Below are 25081 nucleotides of genomic sequence, written 5' to 3'. Positions count from 1 at the left end.
CCGGGGGGAGCGGGGGGGGGGCCCGGCCGGTCCCGCCGCGGCGGCTGAGGGAGGCGGCGGGGCCGGGAGCAATGGCGGGCAGGCCCCGTCGCGGACCAAGGCAGCCGCTAGGGGGCACCAGCGGGCAGGCCGGGCGCACAGGGCTGGGCGCGATGGCGGCCCGCGGGCACGAGGCCCGGTCCTCTCTAGCTCCGCACCCACCGTGACGGACCCACCTTCGCAGACCGAGCTCCGGCGGGAACACGCTGCCAGCCCGGTGCCAGGCTGCAGGGTGGGTCCTGCCCTCACGGCCGCCCCGGCCGGCAGCAGGGAGCACACCCGCGGGAGGTGCCCAGGGAGAGGAGCTCCTCCGCGTCGGGGCAGAGCTCCGGGAGGGCGTGAGGGGGCTGAGGGGTGTCAGGGAGTGCGAGGGGGAGACAGACTGCTGGAGCCGCACCCTGCCTCCCCTGGGACAGGCCTGCCAGGCCCGCAGGACACATACACAGAGGGTTCCCCATCCTCTCCCCACCTGGCAGAATGCAGTCACTTAAGGGATAGAAGACAATGGCGACAAGTTCCTGCCTGGCACAGCAGGTGTGCCTGCTCCATGACTGCCCCACCTTCCCAGGTGCCCTCATGATAGGTACGAGGCTCTGCAAGTGGAACCTAACAACTACCAGGACAATGGTTCCTCTAGGTTGGAGGTGTTGCCAAGGTTAAGTTGGCCTACTCCCTGTGTCAAAATGGCTTCCATCAAGAGACAGGTCATTGTCATAGCAGACTCTCTTCTGAGGGGAACAGAAGTCCCAATATGTTGACAGGACCCACTTCTTAGGAAGTCTGCTGCTTCCGTGGGGACTGGGTTAAAGATGTGACAAGAAAACACCCTGCTTTGGTGCAGCCCTTTGATTATTATCCGTTACTGTTTTCTCATGTAGGCAGTGATGAAGTTGCAATAAGAAGTCCAAGGGCAGTCAGGAGAGACTTCAGGGCCTCGGGATGACTGGTTAAGGGCCCGGGAGCACAAGCAGTGTTCTCTGTCCTTCCAGTTGCAGGGAACAATGAGGGGAGAAACAGGAAGACCCAGCAGATCAATACCTGGCACCGTGACTGGTGTCACCAGCAGAATTTTGTTTTTTTTTAATTGTGGGTCAGTCTACACACCACCAGGCCTGCTGGCAATGGATGGGGTACACCTGTCTCAAAGGGGGAAAAGGATCTTTGTGCAGGAGGTAGCAGGGCTCACCAAAAGAGCTTTAAATTAGATCTGAAGGGGGAAAGGGATAAAACCAGGCTCACTAGAGATAAGCCTGGGGGTGGCACGCCAACGTTTGAGGGACAGTGTGCTAGTGAGGTCCTTCACTCTGCTCCACAATGTGCTGAGTACACTGGAGCACATTTGAAATGCCTTTAAACAAATTTGCGTAGCATGAGGAATAAACACAAGGAGCTGGAAGCTTTGGCCCAGTCCCAGAGCTACGACGTTGGCACGAGCGAAACCTGGTGGGATGAGTCCTGTGAGTGGTGTGCGGTGATGGATGGTTGCAGGCTCTTCAGCAGGGCCAGGCAGGGCAGGCCAGGGGGAAGGTGCCGCTGTACGTAAGGGAGGGGTTGGACTGTACGGTGCTTACAGCTGGTGATGACACAGATGAGAGACTGGGTAAGGGGAAAGGGGAAAGCAAAAAAAGTGGATGTTGTTGTGGGAATCTACTCAGGCAGATGTGAGACCTCCCAGCCAGCCGGGACGGTGACACCAGTAAATTATTCTACAAGGAATTAAGGGATATCGCTAGATCAGCTGCCCTGGTCCTTATGGGTGATTTTAACTTCCCAGATGTTAACTGGGAGTTGTCATACAGGGGACACTAACAGGTCCAGGAAATTTCTGAAGCACGCTGAAGGTGATAACTTCTTGGTGCAGGTGTTTATTGAAAAGCACTTCAGAGACAACACAGTCATTGGCCACAGCCAGCATGGGTTCACAAGGGGAAAGTCCTGCTTAGGCAGCTTAATTTCCTTTTATGACAAGATCACCCATCTAGTTGACCAAGGAAAGCCAGGAGCTGTGGTGGTTTTCTATTTTAGAAAAGCTTTTGATACTGTCTCTCACAGTATCTTGGACAAAGTGTCCAGCACACAATTAGACAAGTCCATAATAGAATGGGTGAGCAATTGGCTGATGGGTTGGGCTCAAAGAGTTTTAGTAAAACGGGGTTACGTCAGGCTGGTGGCCAGTCACCAGTGGGGTTCCCCTGGGCTCAGTTTTAGGGCCAGTGCTCTTCAATGTTTTTATAAATGATCTGGACACAGCAATCAAATGTACAGTAAGTAAGTTTGCTGATAATACTAAACTAGGAGGAGCTGTGGACTCCCTCAGGGGCATAGAAGCCTTACAGAGAGATCTGGATAGACTAGAGCGCTGGGCAATCCCCAACTGTATGAAACAAGACCAAGTGCCAGATTCTCTACCTGTGATGGGGTAATCCTGGTCACACATACAAATAGGGGACAAGAGGCTGGAGAGCAACCCCACGGGAAGAAATCTGAGGGTTTGGATTGATGGCAAGTTGAGTATGAGTCAAGAGTGTGCCCTGGCAGCCAAAAGGGCTGACCGTGTCCTGGAGTGCATCGAGCATAGCACAGCTAGCCAGTCAAGGGAGGTGATTGTCCCACTCTACATCACGCTGGTGCAGCCACATCTCGAGTACTTGTGCAGTTTTGGGTGCCTCGATATAAGAGGCAATATAATATCAAACTATTAGTGTGTGTCCAGAGGGCGACCAAAATGGTGAAAGGCCTTGAGGGCAAGACTAGGAGGAGCGGCTGAGGTCACTTGGCTTGTTCAGCTTGGAGAAGAGAAGGCTGAGGGGTGACATCGCAGTCTACAACTTCCGCAAGGGGGGCAGTGGAAGGGGAGGTGCTGATCTCCTCTCTCTGGTGACCAGCGATAGGACACAAGGAAATGGAATGAACCTGCATCAGGGGAAGTACTTATGGGACACTAGGAAAAGGTTCTTCACTGAGGAGGTGGTTGGTCTCTGGAACAGGCTCCCCAGGGACGTGGTCACGGCACCGAGCCTGTCAGAGTTCAGGGAGAGTCTGGACTGTGCTCTTAGTCATATTATTTGGTTTTAGGTAGTCCTGCAAGGAGCAGGGAGTTGGACTCAACAATCCTTATGGGTCCCTTCCAACTTCAGATATTCTACGATTCTATGAAAGATGAAAATCTGTTTGGTCAAAACCAAATTAATACTTTACACAAAACTTGCAGCTGTCGTGTCATGAAAAAACATTACAATCCCAACAGTCACATTTGATGCAAGCATATCTGTATAAAGGAATTTCCATTGCAAAGTAAACCACTGAAGGAATTAGAATTGGTCTAGTACCAAAGCATCTCAAAAAGGCACTTACTTATAAAATAAAGACCATTTTCTGCAAAGTCAAAATACTTCATGTCAGACCTAAGGAATTAGCTTTTTCAACACTTTGAAGATGACATTCGGACTGCTTATTTCACTTTTAATGGTACAAAACTACAGTATTTGCTTCAATTCGCCTTCAGCTCTGGATAACGCTATCATAAATCACCATCTAATAATGTTAATTCATTAACTTCTTTTTCTGACCTTTTAAAGTAACTGTTTTTGAACATCTCACATCCTCTGTTTTCAGAAGCACAGCCAGGTAACAGGGACAACAGCAGTATACTTACTATTCCTTAGTTTCTAACTCCACCACCACCTCATTTCAGAGCTAGATGACTGTGAGGATACCAAGCAACTTTCCCAACACCGCGCAGAAAGTCTGCAGGAGATCATCCAAACTGAACTGAGAAGCTCCTACCTTAACAACTGACTCATCTTTCCATCAACAAACTGGAGGGATACTCATGACTATAGTTCAGCATTTATTCAAAGCTTCAGCCTAGCATTCTTAGAAATTCATGTTGCAGTTGTAAAATTACAGGCAGATCTGACAATGGCCCCTACAGCTAAGGTTGCCTAGCACTTCATGAGGCCTGCTTTCAGCCGCTCAAAACTTTGCCAGATTTTAACTGCATGAACTGAAAATTGTGACACTAACTCTCTACTTCAATCTAATTTTTATCAGTTCACTATGGAAAACTGTGGAAGAAGCACAACTTGCAGAAAGTAAGGGCGCATAAAAATGCGTTGCATAGGGAGAAATGTGAAGTTCTTATAAGTTTCATAGATGGTATTCTATCAACTTAATGCTTTAGAGCAGAAATGTGATGGCTAGAAATAAACGAGTATGTCCACCCTGCCTACTCCAAGTCTGTAACTACAGACTTGGAAAAAAAAACAAAGCCAAAACCAAATCAAACTTCACTTTCAGGAACTAAGAGTAGAAATCAAAGTTCCAAAGCCCTGAAACTCTTCTGCTGTCACCACATACCTCTGAAACCCACTGGCTGATCACCCCACACGCTATCCTATGGCTGCCCTCCATACCTAGAAAAACCATCTGGTTTCTGCCAGCACCATCAGTCACGTCATTAACTCTGAGTTGTGTTGTTAAACCTAAATATTTAAAATCTGATAACCCTGGGGGAGAGAAAGGGGGGAAGTGAGGAGGGAAACTAAAATTCCACTAAAACAATCCTTGCATTTTTACTTCCAGAAAATTTCATATTAGACATATATGTCAAAAGAATGTGCACAAAGTTATACAGCCACAGGCTCACCAGTCAGGAACTACGAAATGCAGGTGATAACTGTTCATTTGTACCATCCTATCCAAGAACAGGGTCTCGTATTACTTCTCCTCCCTCCCAGTGCCACTAAACTGTGCAGATGCTGCTGTTCTGAGCAGGAATCAGAGCTGCTGTGCTTTCTGCTCTACACCCTTCCACGTGCCACAACTAATCAAACAAAAGGTCACTTTGTGGAGAAGACGTAAGTGACCTCAGGGAACTGGATTCTCTCCTCACTGTTGTCACAGAAATCCCTGTGCAACGCTGGGCAATTATTTAATCCTAGTTCTCCTAGAAATGACCACTTCCTATTTCTCATCTTCTCAGTGAGAAATTGAGATTGACTCACAGAAGCATTAGACATTTCCTACTGCAAATGAAGTCAGTCAGTTATGTTCTGAATATATTAAGAACTATAAAAATGCAAAATCAAATCCTGGAATTAGAAATGTAGTTATCACGAATTAGAGTCTCTTTTAAAACTCATTTAGTCAATGATCACTAAGTGTTTTCTTCATGCTCTTTGAAATGTGGTGTGAAATTGTGGTACCTCGTCTGGGAAGACAGGACTTCCCCTACAAGCAATCTGGGATCTGGGTGTTGTATTTTTAATTCCAATCCCAGGCAGTCATGCTGAAATCAAGCAGTAGTCAGAGAAACTAGCTGGCTGCAAGAAGCTGTACTTTAAACCCACTGCCACCGATAGCCATCTGAATCAAACCTCTGACATGACTTCAAAATCTCCCAGTTATCTCAAAGCATCTTCAGGAGTAGCACAAAATGCAGCAATGCTTTACTTGCTTCTATATAAAGATGCAACAGTAGCAAAGATGTAAGAATAACTAATAGTCTTCTCCAATTTAATGGAAAAAAATTTAGCAGCTTCCAGACATGAATGTCTCTAGAGACCATGCTGCAGTGAGTCATTAATACACCAATTCACAATTGTACTTTGGCTGCAAATGCAGGAAGAGTCCCTAAATTCTTAGGTAGAGAATACTGAAGCCAAACTAGGAGTTTACAATCACATCCCAAATAAATGAGGAAAGAGAATTTAAAATATTAACTTTAAACACTTTAAAGATGATCCCCGGGGACAAACAGCAGATGAAGCATCAGGTTTCTATCATTAACAGTCCCTAGCCTAACACCCCCTTGGATCAGTATGACTCAGAGATTGCAATGGCAATTAAACAATTGGAGAGACATTTTTACTTAAACAGACAGGAGTTAAGCCTCTAAGAAAGAATACCACAGCTGCAGCTGTTGTCTGGCAATAAATGAATGGCTGTGGGGTTTATTCCATTTGTTTCATAGTGGATCATTTACCCCAAACAGATTTCTGGGTAATACAGCAGTAACATTTACATTCCTTGTAAGAAAACCCTTCAGATATTTAAACAACTGCAGCAGTTATTTTAATCCTGCTTCCTGTTGACAGAACTTTCAGAAAACTATCCACATTTTTAAATAAAAGGCCCAATTATACAGCACATGAACATTTAAAACTTATTGCAACATATTTGTGGAAACATTTTAGTATTTGTTTCAACAGCAGCTTCAAGGGAAAAAAATAAAAACAAACCCCAAATCCCCCAAACTGCTGCATGAACAAGTTTGCCACGGCTGCTGTTCCCACGGAAGCAGAGCCTCCTGGAAAGTTGTAGAACCACATAATCATAGTGGAAACATTTAGCAAAAACTTTAAATCATCTCCCATAATCAAGACAGCGTACAGCGTGTTTTACCAGGAAACGGGAGAAAGAGTTGGGAGATGAAAAGATCTCACACATACTTACTGGGCCCTGGAGACCTCCATCCTCTCGGTCAATGCTGCTTCTGGAGAGCCGCACATCAGGTTTCTAAAACAAAAATTAAAAATTTCATTCGGCGATCTGCTTACCAATTCACGCGACCCAGGCTTAAAATACTTCTAAAGACGGGAAAATATTGTTAAAAATTTCCACTGACAAATACAGATGTCATTTCATTCTATATACCCCTGCTGCTGCGACTACGCGCTTCTGCAACTGGAGCTACTGAAACTCCTGGCAGCCTTCTTGACTGCTTCTCAACCACCCATTCTCAGCACATGTGTAAAAATGCTTATTATAAATATTGATAGTACCATTTCCCTAATACAACATTGGAAAACCTGCATTTTAGTTTTCTCAAAGGCAGCAAAAGCTGGGTTTGTTTTTTAAAATTGTTTGCTTCCCAACAGCAAAATCTCAGCCACGGGATGCGAAATGCTGCTCAGTAATTCTTGCTTCCTGCCCGACGACGGCTTATATGTACTTGGCTCCCTCGCCAGGCCTGCAAATGGGGCCAATTACTGGAGCTCTTTAAACACTGCATTTGGATACAGAAAGCTAATAAAGACATCCAGATGCACTATTCTCCTGATACAAGCAACAAATGAATTTCTATTTTATATGTTATAAGCGACATCTAAGAACCAGGGGCTCCGTTGCTTTAAAAAGTAAAAATAAGACCACACCAATTTTTTTCACACAGAAACCAGTCATTTTTCTCATCTCCCCAGCAAATCCGGGTACATTATTCTTTGAGGACATTAATTACATGGAAAGACAAAGAGTGGATGTGAAGCAAAGGTTAACACTGATCCAAAGATACAAGTTCAGCAAAATGAGAGTGCATTTCTAGTGCACTAAGTCTGGCACATAAAAACAAAGAGAATTTATCTGACTGTTCAATTCACTCTCCTACGAGATGAGGAGTTAATGAAAATGGATAAAATGCATATCTACATCAGTGTAAATACAACTTCCTTCACATGTCTGTATGTATATATACATAAAACGGACACAACACAGCATGATAATGAAAATTTTTTATTTCGAGAAATGTAGGCTGTGAATACTGACTGCAACTAACCACACGTTCTTTCAGGGTCAGTTTCGGGGGACAAATATATCCATTTCTTGTTTAAAGCTGTTCCAGATCCTTTTTTTCTTTCTTTCTAAAAGCACTAAAGAATAATTCAAACTCACAAATCCTGCTAACTGACCTTAAAAAGCCAGCAGGATAGATGGAACTTGCAAAGATACACTATTATTGATCTTTTATCATTAAAAATATTCCAGTTGTGCTGGTAGTGTGTCAGAAGGGCTTATACTTTGGATTTTCATTCAGTCTGCTGCAGACTGAGGCACAGCCTGAGACAGTCGCTGCCTGAAAGAACTTGCAGATTAAAAATAGACAAATCATACTAGGCAGGGAAATATTTAACCCCATCTTAAACACGAAGAACAGAAGCAGACACAAGCAAGCAATTTCCCCATGCTTCTCTAGGAATTTGTGACAAATCTTATGATGAAACCTACCATTGATGAGTCTCCAGTTTATTTCCTTTATTATGATGAAGGATTTTTTCCAATTAGAGTCTCACTTGATATGGGTATCTTAGATACATTAGATACTTAAGGTCATCATTCTCATATTTTTTAAACTAAAGCAAGTAACTATCCTTGTTTATCTAGGCATATGACTAAATACATTTCTATTACGCTGATCCTCACAATTTGCCTTTGTTTCATGTTTGTTTCTAGCCAGGGAAGTGCCCAAAGTCTTTGGATGTAGTCAAAGACTTTTATCACAGGGATCTTTAATGCTCTTTGCACTTTTTAACAATTTATTATTCCAGAAATGCACCGTAAACCAGACTCTAAAGATAATGAAATATTGAGCACTTTAAAAGATTCAGAAGCACAAAAATATACAGTAACCTAACCAACAGTTTTTTTTCTAGTAGTATAAGAAGAAAGTTAAATTAACAGACATAATAATATCTCCTCCCCTCCTTGTCTTACTCACAAGGTTCTCCCTTTCAGCATCTAAACTCTCCAAGTGCCCAATTCTACAACCTCATGTCACAGCAACAATTCAATTACCCAAGTCACCACCAGCAGCAAACGTGCAGCATGAGTGGCCTTCAGGACATCATGTACATGAACAGTATAAAACCACCTAGCTTCAGTCTAAATTACATTATTAACTTGACAAACATTTGCTTCACGCATTGCCAATAAAAATATCAAGTCCTGTTGGCTATTTCCATGCAAGCAAAGCCATGGAAGACAGTGGTGTTACCCAGGCATCTCCAAGAACCTGATCTGAAAACGAAGATATCAAGTGCCAACGGGTACCACCAAACCAGAGGGTGAAACCAGAGGGTCCAGGAGCAGTCTGTACAGCTACACAACCCAGCTGCATCTCAGCAATCTGCATAATTACTTCTTAGAAATAAGGAATGAAAATCTTTAGTAGTACATGAACGCAAGCCCTTTCAACTCCAAACATTTTCCTCCTTCTGCCCCATCAAAACTTGGATGGTTGGGAACACAAGGAACAACAGAGAAATACTCAACACGCTTTTGTGTCCAATGACTAAGAAGCCCAATTATATTTCTAGTGACTTGACTGCGTTCCAATAAATTCTAACAACTCCCATTTTAGTAAATGATATTGTGATTTATTCATCATTTGTGTAGCTGTGGAAATTTAAAAAACCAAACTATTTTACAGTAAAGGTGATATTTAAGATCAAACTCCTACTGTGTTTTAAGATATTATTTAGCATCAATTCTTGTGTTTCTACAGCGGTAAAAGCTTTAATTCACTCGTCGGAGCACGACTCTCTTGAGAGTGTACATACAACAGGGAGATGAGTTGGAGGGGGGAAACCCTCAAGACATCCACTTGGTTGTGAAGCCCCCAAGCTGAACATAGCTAGTAAGACTGTACATCTGCAAAGGCCCTGCTTAACACTCCTGTGCAGAGCAAGAATGTTTCAGAAAACGAAGCCTTCGGGAAACTGGAGATTTCAGCTTTACCTGGAAAAGCTGCCACATGTGAGTATATTTTTCAAGCCTCGAAGCTAAACAGTGACTGACTGTGATGACAAGTCATCTTCTGATGTGTTTCATACCCATAGTATGATGGGACCTCTCAAGCACACAAACTATAGTGCTCTGAACTTTTTTTTTTGAACGCACCAACTGTACTAAACTAAAATGCAAGTTTAAGCTAAGTCTTTTCCACTTATTATATTAATTACAGATATATATTTCAGGGAGGAACTATATTTTATCAAATATTTGTCTTGCAGAAAATCAACACCCTTGAAAAGTAAATGTTTTTTTTTTTTTCTAATAGTCTACTATCTAAAATCTTTGGAAATGTCATGAGGACTTCTCAGACAGGATGCATATGTTGACAAACTGGAACATAATCTACTTTATTTCCAGTATGGTCACTCACTAATAAAAGAACATGTAAGTCTCGGCATTCGCAGGACATGCCAAATGGCAATGTCTTGGTGGGATTTTCTCAGGCTAAAATTTAAAGTCTTATTTTAGCAACAGGTCACATCAATTATATTTGAATTGCAATTCTCAGTGTCAAAATAGGACAAAACCACAACTATGTGGGAATTTCAGAAAAAAACAAACCCAAACATGATAAGAAAGCTATGCGAGTTATTTCTTCTTAACCTATCACGGGAAAGGACTATAAATTTCTTAGCAGAACACTGCTCTGTCTGCTAAGGAGTTATGAAAAGGCTTGCACATATATATCTTTATTTTATATGATTAAAAACAACACCACATACCATCAATACAGCCACAAAAGAAAGGTTCAAACCAGAAACTAAATATAAATGAGGAAGCAGATGATTAAACAGGCCCAAAAGAAGAAAAGCATTCTGCAAAACGTTCAGAGATAGTTAGTGACAGTGCCAAAAGTTACACCATAAAAGTCACTAACTTCACTACACTACTGAACTTAAAAGGTCACCTTGAAAAGACAGAATGACACAGTTGCTTTCCCACAACTTCTGTGAAGCAAACTAACTAGCTACCAGTTCAGCAGGCTCTCTCATGGCATCATCACCACCACTGGTTTCCTATCTGTGGTTACAGGTGATTCTCCTCTTGGGTCAAACTCCGTATTAAAATACAGAAGGTACTCTCTCTCCTAGAAGCAATTAAAAAAAAAAAAAATTAAATATCAGGATCGTTTTTGGCAATTCCAAACTTCTGCCAAAACCCACAAATAGAGCATCCTCAGGGGGCCTTTAAAAATTATTTTAAGTCAATGAATTAACTGATTTGTGTTTAAATTAATTCTACACACGAGAAGTCAGGGCTGGAAGATTGAACATACACATAGTGTGGCCCTACTGGAGTAATTTGATCCTTATGGGCTGATTTTCTGTGTGCACAAATACCGTAAAGGAAAGCCAGCATGTTGGCCATAAGTGCAAGTATCGCAGCATGCTTGCCAGACTGCAGGGTAACAGGCCAAATCTTTTAGTTACAGTGAGCTGCAAGTGCCAGCAGCAGAGAAGCCAATTGCAATTGTGGAGCACAGCTTTTGGAGACAGAGGTTGTTCATTTAGCTTCTCCATGCTATGCACTATGTACGAGTAACATCTTGATTAATCTCCTTTACTCTTCAGTTTTTATACAACAGATTTATTTTCATCCAGAAGCTTCCCATGAAGAGAGATATGTTTGTCTTCTCTTTTTACAGCAGAATTTCAGAATTTGGGTTTCTGTTAAGGCTGCAGCTTGCAAACAAAATTTCTATCTCCTTTCAAGTATTGATTGGTCACATGTTCTCAAAGGACCAGTTTCAGGCAAACTGCTTACACAGGTAACCTCTCCAAAGACTTGCAAATTTCCATTTCAATGCCACTGAAATTTAATTCTTCATCTAGGGTGTCTCTTCTAGCACACACAGCATCAGTGCTGTTAATACTTGTACTAACATGCTTTGAGTTATATTTTTTTCCCCTGTAGAAGCAGCAATAAATTTAAAGTCTTGAGCAAGTTGGTATTACTCTGGGGAAACAGAAACCCTGCTGAGGATTTTTCTTCTTATTGCAGTGTCCTACATTAAATGATTTGCAGTTCTTCTCCTGTGAGCCCAATTCTCAATAGTAGAAGTGAGATATACTCTAGGAGTCTGAAGATTGTGTAAATAGAGCTGCTTTTGAAAGTATCCAGTTTAAACTGAGAACACTACACTGTATGGTTTCATAAGTTAAAAATTAAAACCTGGCTCTACTCTCTCTATTGTTCTCTGTGCTCAAAAGCAAAAATATTCCTCTGAAACCTGCCTATAGAAAGCAAGGCAGAGCCAGACTTGAGCAAACCATTTTATCAAAAATTAAAGATTAGTGTAGAAAGGTGTCTCAAAGCAAGTGAGAAACATGACATCAATTTTGAGAAAGTTGCTTCTCCTCCCTAAATCATCTGGAGTAAAATTAGGGAAGGCCTTTCTCCCCAAAGAAATGCCATTAGTCACTCACTAGAGGACATGGGCCAAGGAGCGTATGTGTGTAATATATGGATTATTTCTACACTGGACCCATGTTTGGACTCTCATGTACAAATTGTGGATATCTTTCAAGAGATCTGCAATGCCTCCGAGTGTGACTGCCCATAATGACTTTTCTACCAACTTGATTTCTTCCGGGCTAAACCTAGAAAACCGCATTCCTTTTCCAAGAAACACCCATCCATAGACACAATATTCTTCTGACATACATCCTGCCATGGGTTCAATATGCCCTGTGGCTATCATTAGCTTGTTTAGCTTTTGACACTGTATAAATCTGTAACAGGCAATGAAGTATAAGCCACAAAGTCTGTACAGTTAAAACGTTAGTGTGGAAAGAAAAAGAACTGAAGTCTCTTATGGATTACAATTCTTCATTTTGGCCATTCCAATTCATGCTTACTTCCACTCAAACTTTCTCTGATTTTTGCTTTTTTAACCCTCTAGGAGTTTACAGCAACCAAATCCTGCTCTGGCAAAGCTGCAGAGCTATACAGCTACTCACAAGTTCAGCAGTGCTAGTTCTCCTTTGAGTAGGGGGTGCCAATAGAGATGGTGTCTCCTCACATAAAAAAATGAACACATAATGAAAACACCGTAATTCTTTTCCAAACATATGCTAAGACTATTACAGATCAAAAGAAAAATCACCAAGTCCATCCTCAAGCAGCAATGTGGGGGACGGTAAACATCCTAATGGTCCAGAAGCTGAATCAAACCAGAATAACAAACACTACAAATTATTATTTCTATAATAATTAAATAATGTGTATAATAATTATCTGGCAGAAAAAGCCAGAAAGTTCAGAAAGATCAGAAAGTTTTCTGCAGAAAGTTCCTATGCAATCTATTGCCACCTAAAATCACAGTGTCTCATTCTCAGTAAGCATATTAATTCCTCAAACAGTTCTTGACCATCTTAAAAGTTTTAACTGACAGTGGGATCAATTTGACCTCCTGGGCTTGTGAAAGTCACAAGCAACTGGTGCCACTCAAGACTGGAAAAGCTAATGCCTAAATTAGGGAAGAAATTTTCCTTTCCCCTCCCACTCTTCAGCTTGTAATAAATTGGACAAAGCAATCTGGGTAAAGTGGTTTCTTTACAGTCATCTAATGGCAAACCGCAAATTCCCAAGTGCACTTAAAAGGAAACCAGCCAAAAGCAAGCTTCAACATGATTTAATCAAAAGTAACATCTTAACTCTGGCACAATCTGGCTAGAACATGTACTGGACATGGGGGCATCTATCAGTAGCTCTCAGGAACTAGCAGAGTTTTTATCCTACCTCGGTTGTCTTCAGAGCCACCAGCTGTTCTGAACAGTCCTGAATACCATACATAACTAAACCTCTGAGAGACTAAGACAATTTCATTGGCAAGGAATAAGGTCTTGGTAACAGTGTCTATGTACAAGATCTGCTCTCCATTCCTGTGCACTGGTTTCCTATAGAACAAAGCATAAATTCTTATTTTCAAGGAACTGAATGTGCTGGCTTCAGGATTCCTAAAAGACTGTTTCAAGTTCTGTGAGACAATCATGACCAGCAGTTTTGGTGTCTAAAATAAACATCATTCATCTGTACAATTAAGATTTTCCTGGAGACCTGGTCGAGACAGTGCCGAGAACCCTTACAGAAACTACAGACCGTTACCATCACCTGCTTTAAATACAGAGTACATTTATTCAGACTTACCTCCCATAAAAAGCTATGGCACCTGCATTTATACAGACACGTTTTGTAACTACATAGAACAGGAAAAGTTTCCAAACCAAAAGACTCCTTGAAATATGCTTAAGACCAAACATGTGACTGATGTTTATCACAAACCATACCACACCACTGTAAATTATCCACTTGTCAAGTAAAGCTCATGCACCCATAGGCTCCCCAGTGTGAGACTATACAGAGGAGTATGCTAACCACCATCTTCTGCTGCATCAGGCTCGAGTAGGAGAGTTTTAACACAGAACCTGAATTTTGACAAGTGGGAAGCGAGTTGAACTAAAAAATACACACCAGTGGCACTGACAACAAGAAAACATAGAACTACAGAGAAACACTAACAAAGATTCCATTACCAATGCATTTCTTCCTCCTCCTGCTGTGATGTTCAGGGCTTTTTCCCCACCTCACAGAGCGCTCTCTTAAATTATTTCTTCCCACTAACCTGTCTCATCATTCCTCCAGTGCAAGACTGTTTACAACTCCTACTACAGTCAGGGTTCTTAGATGGCTTATGGTTATCCCTTTTTTAGGGGTAGGGTATGCAAAGATCTATCTCCTTAAAAACAATCAGAAAATCTCCGGATTGGCACAGAATTATATCCACAACTTCCCACACATAAATACTCAACTGGATGAAATAAGTCACTAAAAACCACAGCTGTTCAAGGTATTTGAAATACAGGACTCACTAGCAGAACTGTTAATTTATAAACTGTTTCCAAACCTACATTTTGGTAGTGACTCCTGTGTTCAGTAAATATTCTCATTTCACAGAAGTGACCAGTTTTAGCAAGCTGCTATGAAAAAAGAAAATCAGAATGAATTAAGAAGCACTAAGAAACAAAGTATTACCAAGAATCGTTCCTCTTTTTCCAGCCAACGCTGATCTTCTTCCATCTCTTGCTGTTGTCGTATCAATCTCTCCTCCATGAGATGTGTGGGTAGAACCTGCCCCATTCCTCTTATGTCCAAAGTGCCTGAATCCTAGAAAACAGAGTAAGTTTACTCAGTCTCACAACAACTTAAAATTTGTATGAACAGCTGCAAAAACTTATAGATTATAAAATAGATTTTTAAAAGCCCCAATGCACAACAGCACTCAAGCAGAGTTCCTTCAACTCATAAACTGAAGCAGACCATCAGAAGAAACTCTTTCCAGCTACAGACATTTTATCTGCCTTGCTCCTAATCACCAAAACCAAAAAGATTTGAAAAATTCTGTTTTGTTTTTCAGCAACATTGTAACTTCATATATTGCACTTCATTTAAGTTGGACAACAAAACTAGATTTCATTTTCTCGGTCTTGAGCAATGATGTAACTAGCCAGTTGTTAAAAGCTGCAAATACATTTTTATCCAAAACAAATATGCTTTTCAGTTTTAGCTGACACTTGCAAAGCCTGTCACTAAAACATTTTTAATGGATTTTTGAACAAATTTTGATGCATGTCTTAAGCTTACAATACTCCATATATCATATCCCAATGCTGTCTGGAAATCATTAGCAAGTAGCGTATAAATTAGTATTTTTAAAAAAGCCTAGGGAAGTTTGGTAACAAACATCACTGAGACTGTTTTTAGGTAACCAATTTCCCAAGCTTTTGTGAAACCTTTGGCTATAGCTTAATATTATGAACACGTGCAAAGCATTCCACCAACACTTTAGTCAAGCACAGGATAGTTTGACTGAATTGTTTTATGAGTCAGGGATGTTGAACTACTTGGGACTGCAACCCTCAACTACCTACAGTGTGAACAACAGCAGCATGGTAGCAAGCTGCAGGAGCAGAATATATAGCTGAATCAACCCAGAGTAAGCAAAAGCAAACTGAAGACTTGGACACCTATCTGCTCACCTGTGTTTAAGGGGTACGCCGCTGTTATCATGTGTTTATCAGAAGCACAGGGAATAGAGCATTGGTTAGAGAGGAAACATTTAAGACAGAGGCTGCACAAAGTTAATCTTTGTGGGAGGATAAAATGGAATGAAAAAAGTATAAAATACTGGAGGAGAACAGGAAAAAAAAATATGACATAATGTTAAAGGGGGAATTAATTTGATGTTCCTTGCAGCGGATCTGTGAAATCATGACAGGCTGAAAAGCACCTAACAGGAATACAACTCAAGAACAGTTTTGGAGACCATTTAATTCTCTGTTCTGGATAAGTCATGGAGAAGGCTCAGATACTTTAGCTATGCTGGCTATCTCCCATGAGAGGTATTTTTAAACAGTAATGATACTATTTATTTTTACATTAATGTTCCCATATCTATTAACAGCAGTAAGTTTCAACAAAGCCTTCTTTTAACAAACACAAAATATTTGCTATTACTCAGTTAAGATAATTACTAATAACTTCATCAAGAATTTGTGTAAAGAGTATACTTTATGACCAATTTCACATAGGAGGATTTGTTTCAAAGAACAGAATTCATGACTTCCAATCCACTGCAGTAAGGCTATTTCAGAAATACCAGAGAAACACTTAAGTTTTCCTACAATGATCTCCAGATGCACCTAAATAATAAAAAAGTGTATTTACTGCACAGAGTGCAACAACAGATGTATAATTTCACGATACCTCCATGTTTGGTTGCCACACTGATATTTCCTGAGGCCGATGGTTCCAGGAATCTGCTTGATCCAAGAGAGAAGCCTGCCCAGGATAAATGCTGCCTGCCATGGCCGGTATCCCGTGAGAACCAGGGTAGCCAGACACCTTTGGGAGGGGGAAGGGAGAGGAAGAAAAAAGAAAAGAAGTTATATTAGTAAGACCTATGCTTCGTCATAATTAATAGCTTCCCCTCCTGAAGGGAGCAAAAAATCAGAGTGCAGAAATGACTCAATTTAAGCAGTCACTGAGAGGGAGGAGGGGAAACAACATCAGAAGTAAGCCGAGCCAAAATATGACACAAGCCCTCTTTTTTAAGTCTTTGAGGATGCCTACCATAACATAGATACTTGAGGATAACTATTACTATATATAAATATATAGAAATATAACCATAACTTTTGAGGATAACTATAACTATTTGAGAATGCCTATCAAAAGAGTATCATTAGGAACTGTGTTTTAACCACTGCAGTCAAGAAGATCAAAGTCCTGTGATGAACAAACTTTTTTAAGAATTTCTACAGCAGCGAAGAAAAGCAAAACCTGTGAGTGTACTATGTGGTAGATATAAACGTGGCTATCAGCCAACAGAAAATAAAAATGTTTCAGAGAAACATCAGGGAGCAGAGTATCAGTAAGTCCAAAGAAAGTCCACCAGTTAAAGCCATTTTATAAGGCAAGTAATTTCATAGCTTAGCATAAATGTTACCATGAACACCACATTACTTCAATAAATATGAATATGCCTGATGTGTTTCATTGCAGTTTTAGGAATTTGAGCACCATATCAGTTATGAAAATATTTGTCATCAGGACTAAACTTACCAGGCTCAGTTCAGGGTTTGTTCTGATGTAAAACAAAAAGCCATTTAACAGAACTCAGTGAAACTAAACCGCCTAAGAAGTGAATCAACCCCACCAGCCACAACTGAGTTATAAACCCCACATTTGAAAAAATACATGCACAGTGTTAAATGTAATACCTGGTAATGATTTGGCTGTACCATATGTTGTGGACTTGGATAAAACCCTTCACTGGATCTCGGACTGGGGTAACCAGGCCTACTGGGCTGTAAATGTAAAGGAATTTTTAGTTTCTTTAGAAACAAAAAACTAAAACCAGAAAATTACTTTTCAGTGAGACAAACATTTACAGATTGTGCATCAGAAAAGCATGCTCAAAAAAACCCCTGAAATAAATATTCTAAAATGACTAACATTTTTTTTTAAACAACTAAAATTAAGTTTTCCTCCATTTCTGCTTGGAAATGGATGCAGCTGAATTATTTGCTAGGTATGTCAATAAATAATGCTTGCTCTGTGGATTATTTGTGTATATTTAATTGCTTGCACTGAATGACCTGCTCTGTGCTGTTTAACTCTAGAGAGGATATTAGCTAAGAATGTAATTCTTAGGTCAAGTTTCCAGGTACACATATAGTATTGTTTCCAAGTTCGTGATCTGCAGTACCTAAAGTTTTGCTATTAATGTGTTGCTTTTGTGACTGTTCCCAAAAGTAAATTCTTTTGCTTCAGCCAGAACACAAATCAAACTGGTTTGTTTAGCATGAATATTTCCATGTGTTATTCTTATGAGTAAAGTTAGTTCTGATAATTAACTTCTGTGTAACTAATTGCCTCAGCATGGAAGGTGCTTTTGATCATATTCTGAATTCCATGGTCGCTTCATTATCCATGCTTTGTTTTGCAACCCATCCCCAGCCAAGAAAAAACAAGACAGAACTAGTTCTTAGTAGAAAGGACAGCTAAAGAACAGCTATCAAGAGTCTTTATCTGAATATCTTGTTTTACTCCTTCAGAAGAAGGGCAATACTTTACTCAAAATGTATAATCACAGAAATATATGTGAAAAGTCATCAGAAATTCGGACAGTACTTTTACAAAAACCTGCATGGAAAGGAGCCTGGTTTTCTGCACACATTGAACAGATCATCCTTTTGCCAGAATAGGTATGTATAGGAATCTCACACTACTGAAAGAAGTAATGATGGAAAATGTTGCTCTGAACAACATACTTGTATCTTCCAAGCAGAAGCATTCTGTTATTTTGTTTGATATCAACTTACAAAGGTGTATATATATATATATATATATATATTTTTTTTTTGGATGAGGAACAGTTCTGCTGAGTGTTTCAGGGGGAGAAATTCAACCAAAGAAGGAAAAAGACCCCAAACCTCACCATACTGCAAATGGACTCCTTCAGTCCTTCTGCAAATTAAAGGCAACTACCACATTATTTTGAGATTACATTATTTTATTATCACTTTATGAAAAATGTCATTATCATTTTCCACTAGGATATTTTCTATCTTAGGTTTCTAACGGAAGTCACTGTGAGATACAAGTAATTTCATAGTACAAATTGTGATATCCGTGAATTATTTGAGAATGTGTAGGAGTTTAAGGCTGTAAATAAAACGGAGTTTAAGACCTATAAAGACCTAAAACTTTTATAATAAATTGTTGGAATAAAAAAATCAGTTGTCACCTTAAGAAAATTAGATAGTAACTTAAAAGATACTTAAGATCTCCTATCTATGGAATTCAACTTGCTCAATGTCATTAGTATGCACTTCCATATTTTACACAAAAATACTATAAAAAACCCCTAACCAACAACTGCATCCCATGTACAGTGAGGACATACTGACCCCCTCAAAAAGATATGCAGTGGTAGAATTAATTTCAGTCTTAAGATATCTTTTGTCAAGTGTTTCAGTTTATATGTCACACACAAAGCTCTAATGATGGTAATTTCTAATATGGTGTAGCTCATATATTACATTAGTAAAAGGTATTTACTCTATTTGGCTTAGCCCCAAAGCTTCAAGACTAAACAAATTCCTCAAACAAGGTTGTAATAATTAAGTAGCATATTGTTCCAATTTATGCAGTTTATCTGCTTCTGTAACTTGGAATATCATCTGTTTACATATACACCAAATCCTGCTAGTTAATCTCAGGGCACTAAACAGGTTGATGGATTGTTTGCTGTTTTTAACTCTGAAATGAAAGCAACAATTCCACTGCCTGTATTTCTTGGTTTCCATAAAGCTATCAAAATGCAGAACCAAGCTCGGAAATCTATCAGGCAACAACTTGGGTATGGGGAAACAAACAAAATAAAAATAACTTGCATTCTTGTGACTGTTGGGGGATGTGTGCAGCAGAAGGTGCCGCATGAGTACGACTGAAATCATCAGCACTAGAGCTTGCGTATACAGCTACAGGAATTCATCACAAACTGATCAGGACACAGGTAATATTCCACATTACAGTGGTGACATCCCAAAATTCAATTCTTCAAACTAAAGACTCGATCCTTCAAAGTGCAAAAATAAGTCCAGTGAGAAGCAGACAAGTTACTGGGAGAAGACAGTGCTTGGCAACTGGTGAGTGTGGAATACCACAGCTGCAGACCACATCAGTGACATCCAAACAGGACAGGCACGTAATGAAACAAAATTAAGTGTAAAACAGAACACATAAATCCTTGGAAGCAAACTGCTAATTTTCTGTCCAGAATAAGGAAAATGCAGTTACTTGACTGCTACCCTTTCACTGACGTATTGTAAATAAACTTGAAGCTGATCTGGGAACTCACTAGCTAACGTTTCATAGGAGTGCCGTAAGAAAGAAGAAAAACAAAAAAAGGCCAGGAAACAATTCTGTGGCAACTATGATAGTCTTTTACAAGTTAAACAACAAGAAACAGAAAATCGTTAGTGTGATATTATAGCATGGATCAGTTCTAGTAAGAGTTCAAGTAGAGCCGGGTCATTTCAGGCAAGTATTAGCAGATGATGACAAAACTGGCCAGAATGCTGTTGTTTGAACGAACCTGTCAAAGGAGGCTTTGAAGAAATAAATGGAAGAAAAAGAGCTTTTTTGTTTGTTTTTTAAACACATATAATTTGCAGTCTTAGCTACCTTGGGAGGAGCTTCATCTGATCCTCCTGAGTCCCAGGATACTGTGACTTGTCGCCTGGATTCCATTCTCATTCGTTCTTCTTGCTGCAGCTTCTCTTCCTCCAGTATTGTACTAAGAAAAATGTATTATATTTAAGTAAAACTCCACTTCAATGTCTAAAAAACCTCTCCCCCAGAGGTCTCACTTTTTCAGACTAATGAACACTATTCAACAAAGTGATTGAGCACTGAAACACAAACTTCTTTTACTTACATTGGTTAGGTTTCTGAAAACCAGTATCAGAGTGCTTTTAACAACAGAAGCAGCACTGAGCTTTTAGAAAGCTGTGGTTGATCTTGCACAAAATTTTTTTGCATGTTAACAGATCTTTTGATGTGTAATTACGCAGAGAAATCCTCAAAGACAATAAATCGAGCACTTACTTGCACAAAAACTCATTTTTCACAAGAAAATATTCTACTGAACTGCTGCAAAGGTTCAAAACAAACTGAAAATGCTCTTTACTGAAACTTAACAGAGCTTCAGATCACTGGGATTTTTTTTTCATTTTTAAACAAAGCAGTCAAAATACATTTTAAATACTATGTTTTCAGCTCTTACATTTTAGCCTAACCAGGAACACATTTAGCAAACTAATTTAGCAAAACAGAAATATCTGACAGTATTCACTCAGCTTCTAAACATTCAGGTCAAAAGGCTACTTTTTTAACAAAGTACAAGACAGTAGTAAAACTAGTTCGCTACTTACCACTGTTCTGACTATTAAAAAGACTTTTTGAAGTTCAGCATGATACTGCTGCCCCCACAGCAGCCTCCTCCCAGTTCTGCTATGTGGATTATTAATGTTGGATATTTGCCATTTAAAAAATACTCAGAATGAAGCTTTGAAATAGAGAGCTGCAAATTCATTGGAGCTGCACACTACATGGGTAGTCTGGAGATGTGAGTAAGGCAGATTATTTACATATCACTATCCCCAGTGAAAAGATAATCCTGTAAATGAGCTATTCCAGCTTCTTTATCACTCAAGAGTTTTCAAAAACAAAGCGAGGTTCTGAGTTTATAATCTCCTGTTCAGTCTGCTAAATAACCACCCAGAATTACTCATGCAGGGAATGAGATCAACTACAGCAATCTATTCTAATCTTGGAACTTTACTGCTTATTTCAAGAATAAATTCCTGCTTGGCTGGAGACAAGAACTTTGCCTTTCCTTACTCGGCCAAAAAAAAAAAAAAAAGTCACTTTTAAAAAGCAGAGAAGTCGAGAAGTCATCTCACCTCACTGCAGATAAACCAAGTTTATAAGTATTGCTGCAATTTCAGTCCATCATTGCTGAAGTAACACAAGAATGTGGAACAAAACCAAAATCAGACGAGTTATTTGCAGAAGTCATCCTGGTGTAATTACCATGGAAACCCAGCTATAGCCCAGCAGAGGGAACTAAAAAGATAAAGTCTTTGTATTTTACCTTTCTCTTCCTTCAGAATAAGGAAAATGAAGCATTTCCTACTTAAACCCATGAAGAACTAGCAAAAAACCACTGTTTTAAACCTAGATCACACTTATGATATTTAGCATGCATCTTTATGTAGCAAGAGAAATTAGCCAACATGCATCAATAGCCATGACCCATGACTATGATCTTTCAAGAAATACCTCAAGACTTAAAAAAATCACAACAAATCAACACAAAGAAGTCCACCCAGACGTTGCACAAATAAAATACAGATTTCTAACAAAGCTGTTGATATAGGAGTTGCTCTAATCTGAGCAAAAGAATGGAACAGGACTTGGCTAAAAGCAGCTAACTAATTTTAGAGATGGCTTATTGACAATTTCGGGCCATGAGTGTAATTTGTCACAGCGCAGTCCTGTTTTTCCGTAAAAGGGAATGAAACACCAATACCTATCTGCCTTGCTATCAAAGCCATTTTATTTGTGGTGTCATGGTATTCAATACAATACCATTAACTTCAATCACATCACTGGAAATTACAAATTTCTACCGAAATGACTTGTTTTTCGTAACGTAGGCTCAGCTTTTTGCTTTACAACTCCAGTTCATCCCACTCTGCTCTTTTGTCACCTGTGTCATGGGTAGGTCCTTTCCCCAGCAACCCACTAAGTAGCCTGGTCAAAGGCTGATCAGCTGCAGCAGAATTTGTACTTGGATGCCCTTGAGTACTGCTGACAAGAATATAAAATAGAAATGCCTCTGAGAAGCATTACTCAAAAAAACACAAAGAATATAAATGACTCACAGAAGCGTCTTTGTTTTTACAAAGGGAAGACCAATCCATAGACGGAGTAAAAACGTGCCAAGAGATATTTTTGACCTTTACTCAGTGCAGCTGCTCAAGTACTCTGAACAGTCTATTAGAATTTGCAGAAGGTCAGGAAAGTCAGATCTAGGCATATTTTCCCAAACTGCATATATTTTTAGCAGCAAAGAGGAGCAAGCAAAGAAGTATTTCTATTCATATCATTTCCCTAGCAAATCTTGAGGTAGTACAGATGAACTTAACTCATCTTCTTGGCTATGTTAAGTCTGATGAAAAATCTCAGCCATTAAATGTTTGCATAATTGATAAACTTATTAATTTACAAAGAAATCTTTTTACTGACATTGGCTTGTAACATTGAAAAGGAAACACCTACTGGGAGTTTCAGTATCCTTACATTTCAAAAAGCACAGTAATACCAGTGTTTACTGCTATGATGGTATGGGAACCTAAAGTAAGTGCTGACTCTGAACACACAGCTTCTTTTTTTCTGTGTGGTCTTGGGCCATCAGAAGGGCAAAGCTGGATATGGATGAACATATTTTCACATACTGCCCTAATTTAAAAGCACCTTCATATGGATTATAGGATTATTCCTAATGGTCACTGACAAAGAGCAAAAGACTAATGAAGCATTCTGCAGCCTCCATCATGTTTTTCAAGTATGCGTTACAATATTTTTCTGGTAAGATGCCACAGAAGGAGAGGACTCAAAGTGCCCTCACTCTTACCAGTTTTGTCTCTGATTTATAAGCAACATTTCAGGACCTACATCAAATGCAGTGACAAAAAATCTCAAGTCCAGTTCCAATCAGTTAACTATGTCACTGCTGTCATAAAAACTAAATTTAAATGCATAAATCAATTTTTACTTTTTACCCCATCCTTTTTGGAGCTGTATTTAATGTGACCTGCAGTGCTAGGATGCTAGTGGGTTCATCCACTTGGTTAAAACCTGTGCTGCCTCATCAGTGACCAACAGAGGGCCAGAGCGACACTCTTACCACAGCAACGATAGAACTGCTGCTTATTCTGCTCTTTTTAGGAGAAAGAGTTAGTGATAGGTCCTTTAGAAAAAATTCATTTAATGATGCAGTGACAATGTCTTGCAATTACATTAATCTGAAAGCTCAAAATTAAAATCCAGCATAACCTCCATTGCAACCAACGCCAGTTTTAACAGAATTACCAACCAAGGGGACACTGAGGGCACGACTCGCAAGCACAAGCCTGGAAACCGACTTTAAAAAAGCTACCTTAGTAATACACACCCGCAGTGTATTCAACATAGCAAAGAAAAAATTAAATTTAATAATACATGCATGTATGAGTCTATGGTTATAGTCAGTATACAAATATAGTATAGTAAGTGACTGCTTCTAGTAAGTGGCTAGGAGTCATTCTGAGGACAAATGCTGAAAAAGCGATATTGCACGATATGGGTACATTAAACACTTTGTAAAGGGCCTCTTGTATTATTTACCATGTTGTGCAAGATTAAAAATCTCTTCTATACAAAATTGACAAGGCAAAACATGCTTCCTGATCAAAATACCACAGATTCTAATTCTGGCCCAATCGGTGACAAAATTGCAGGACTAGCAGGGTAGCACCTCACTTATTCTCACCCTTACCACTCCCCAAAATTGAAGAAGGGATCTAGGATGCGAGGAGGAATTAAATTTGGAAATCCACAATCCACCCCTTTGTTTCTGCATTTGCTGTGAAGACTAACTCATCCCTATCCAATTGGGACAGATCAAATACTAATAAAATAACAGGCCCCGTTACTACCCTAATAACACTATATAAATTCTACAGAAATCAGCATCTTTATGTTGCACAAGCAGCTGCAAATAAAGTTTGTGCAAAGCAGATGTTACTACAAAATGGGAAAAGCTTCAAATAACAAAGAGAGAACACATGAAATGCTTATGCTCCCACCAATGCTATTTCAGATGCAGAAAAGAATTTTTTTCCCAAAGCCCTGGATGTTTTCTCATTAAAACAGAGAGGAACGTTGCGGTGCTGTATCACTGGCTTCAAGCAAACAGCCACTCTGCTCTCAGCTTGAAAAGACTACCCTGGATAGGATCCAGAACAAGCAGCAGCAACACCACACAGAAAAGGCCACCAGGGAAATGGCTTGTTTTTGCAAGTTCATGGGAATTTGGGTTTTGAAACACAATCTTCCCTAGCTGCCTGAGATTGCTTCATCATAAGGGAATTGGCAATCTTTCCAACGAGAGGCTGACTGTCTGTAAGCAGTGTAAAGAAGCCCTGAGGACAACTGTCCTGCCTAACTTCCAGGAGATAAATGTCACCAGTTTGGAGTGGCAGAAGACCCTCTGCTTTGGTGAGAATAGAGTAAAAACTGGATTTTAGGGTTGCTGTGACCCCAGGAGAGAGGCTGTCCTCCAAACAACACTTTCAAT

The 25081-nt window shown here is 39.8% G+C and overlaps 1 protein-coding gene across 24 annotated transcripts in view; it reads right to left on the bottom strand.

The window, feature by feature from the left end:
- Window positions 1–25081, bottom strand: part of PTK2 (protein tyrosine kinase 2) — a 222910-nt gene that overhangs the window by 8510 nt on the left and 189319 nt on the right. For 22 of the 24 annotated variants that reach the window (XM_042786022.1, XM_042786023.1, XM_042786004.1 and 19 more), the window contains 5 exons: window positions 20362–20473; window positions 17391–17477; window positions 16375–16512; window positions 14644–14775; window positions 6496–6558 (listed from right to left, as the gene is read on the bottom strand). In XM_042786022.1, the coding sequence (XP_042641956.1) occupies window positions 6496–6558; window positions 14644–14775; window positions 16375–16512; window positions 17391–17477; window positions 20362–20473 (532 nt within the window). Of the gene's footprint in view, window positions 1–6495; window positions 6559–7535; window positions 10697–14643; window positions 14776–16374; window positions 16513–17390; window positions 17478–20361; window positions 20474–21110; window positions 21392–25081 lie in introns of those variants that run through there. The other 2 variants (XM_042786027.1, XM_042786025.1) reach the window with 2 other exon arrangements.

This window comes from Tyto alba, unplaced genomic scaffold (genome assembly GCF_018691265.1).
Source record: "Tyto alba isolate M040663 unplaced genomic scaffold, T.alba_DEE_v4.0 Super-Scaffold_9, whole genome shotgun sequence".
In the NCBI taxonomy this organism is placed as follows: Eukaryota; Metazoa; Chordata; class Aves; order Strigiformes; family Tytonidae; genus Tyto; species Tyto alba.
This window is presented reverse-complemented; position numbering and strand designations above follow the sequence as displayed.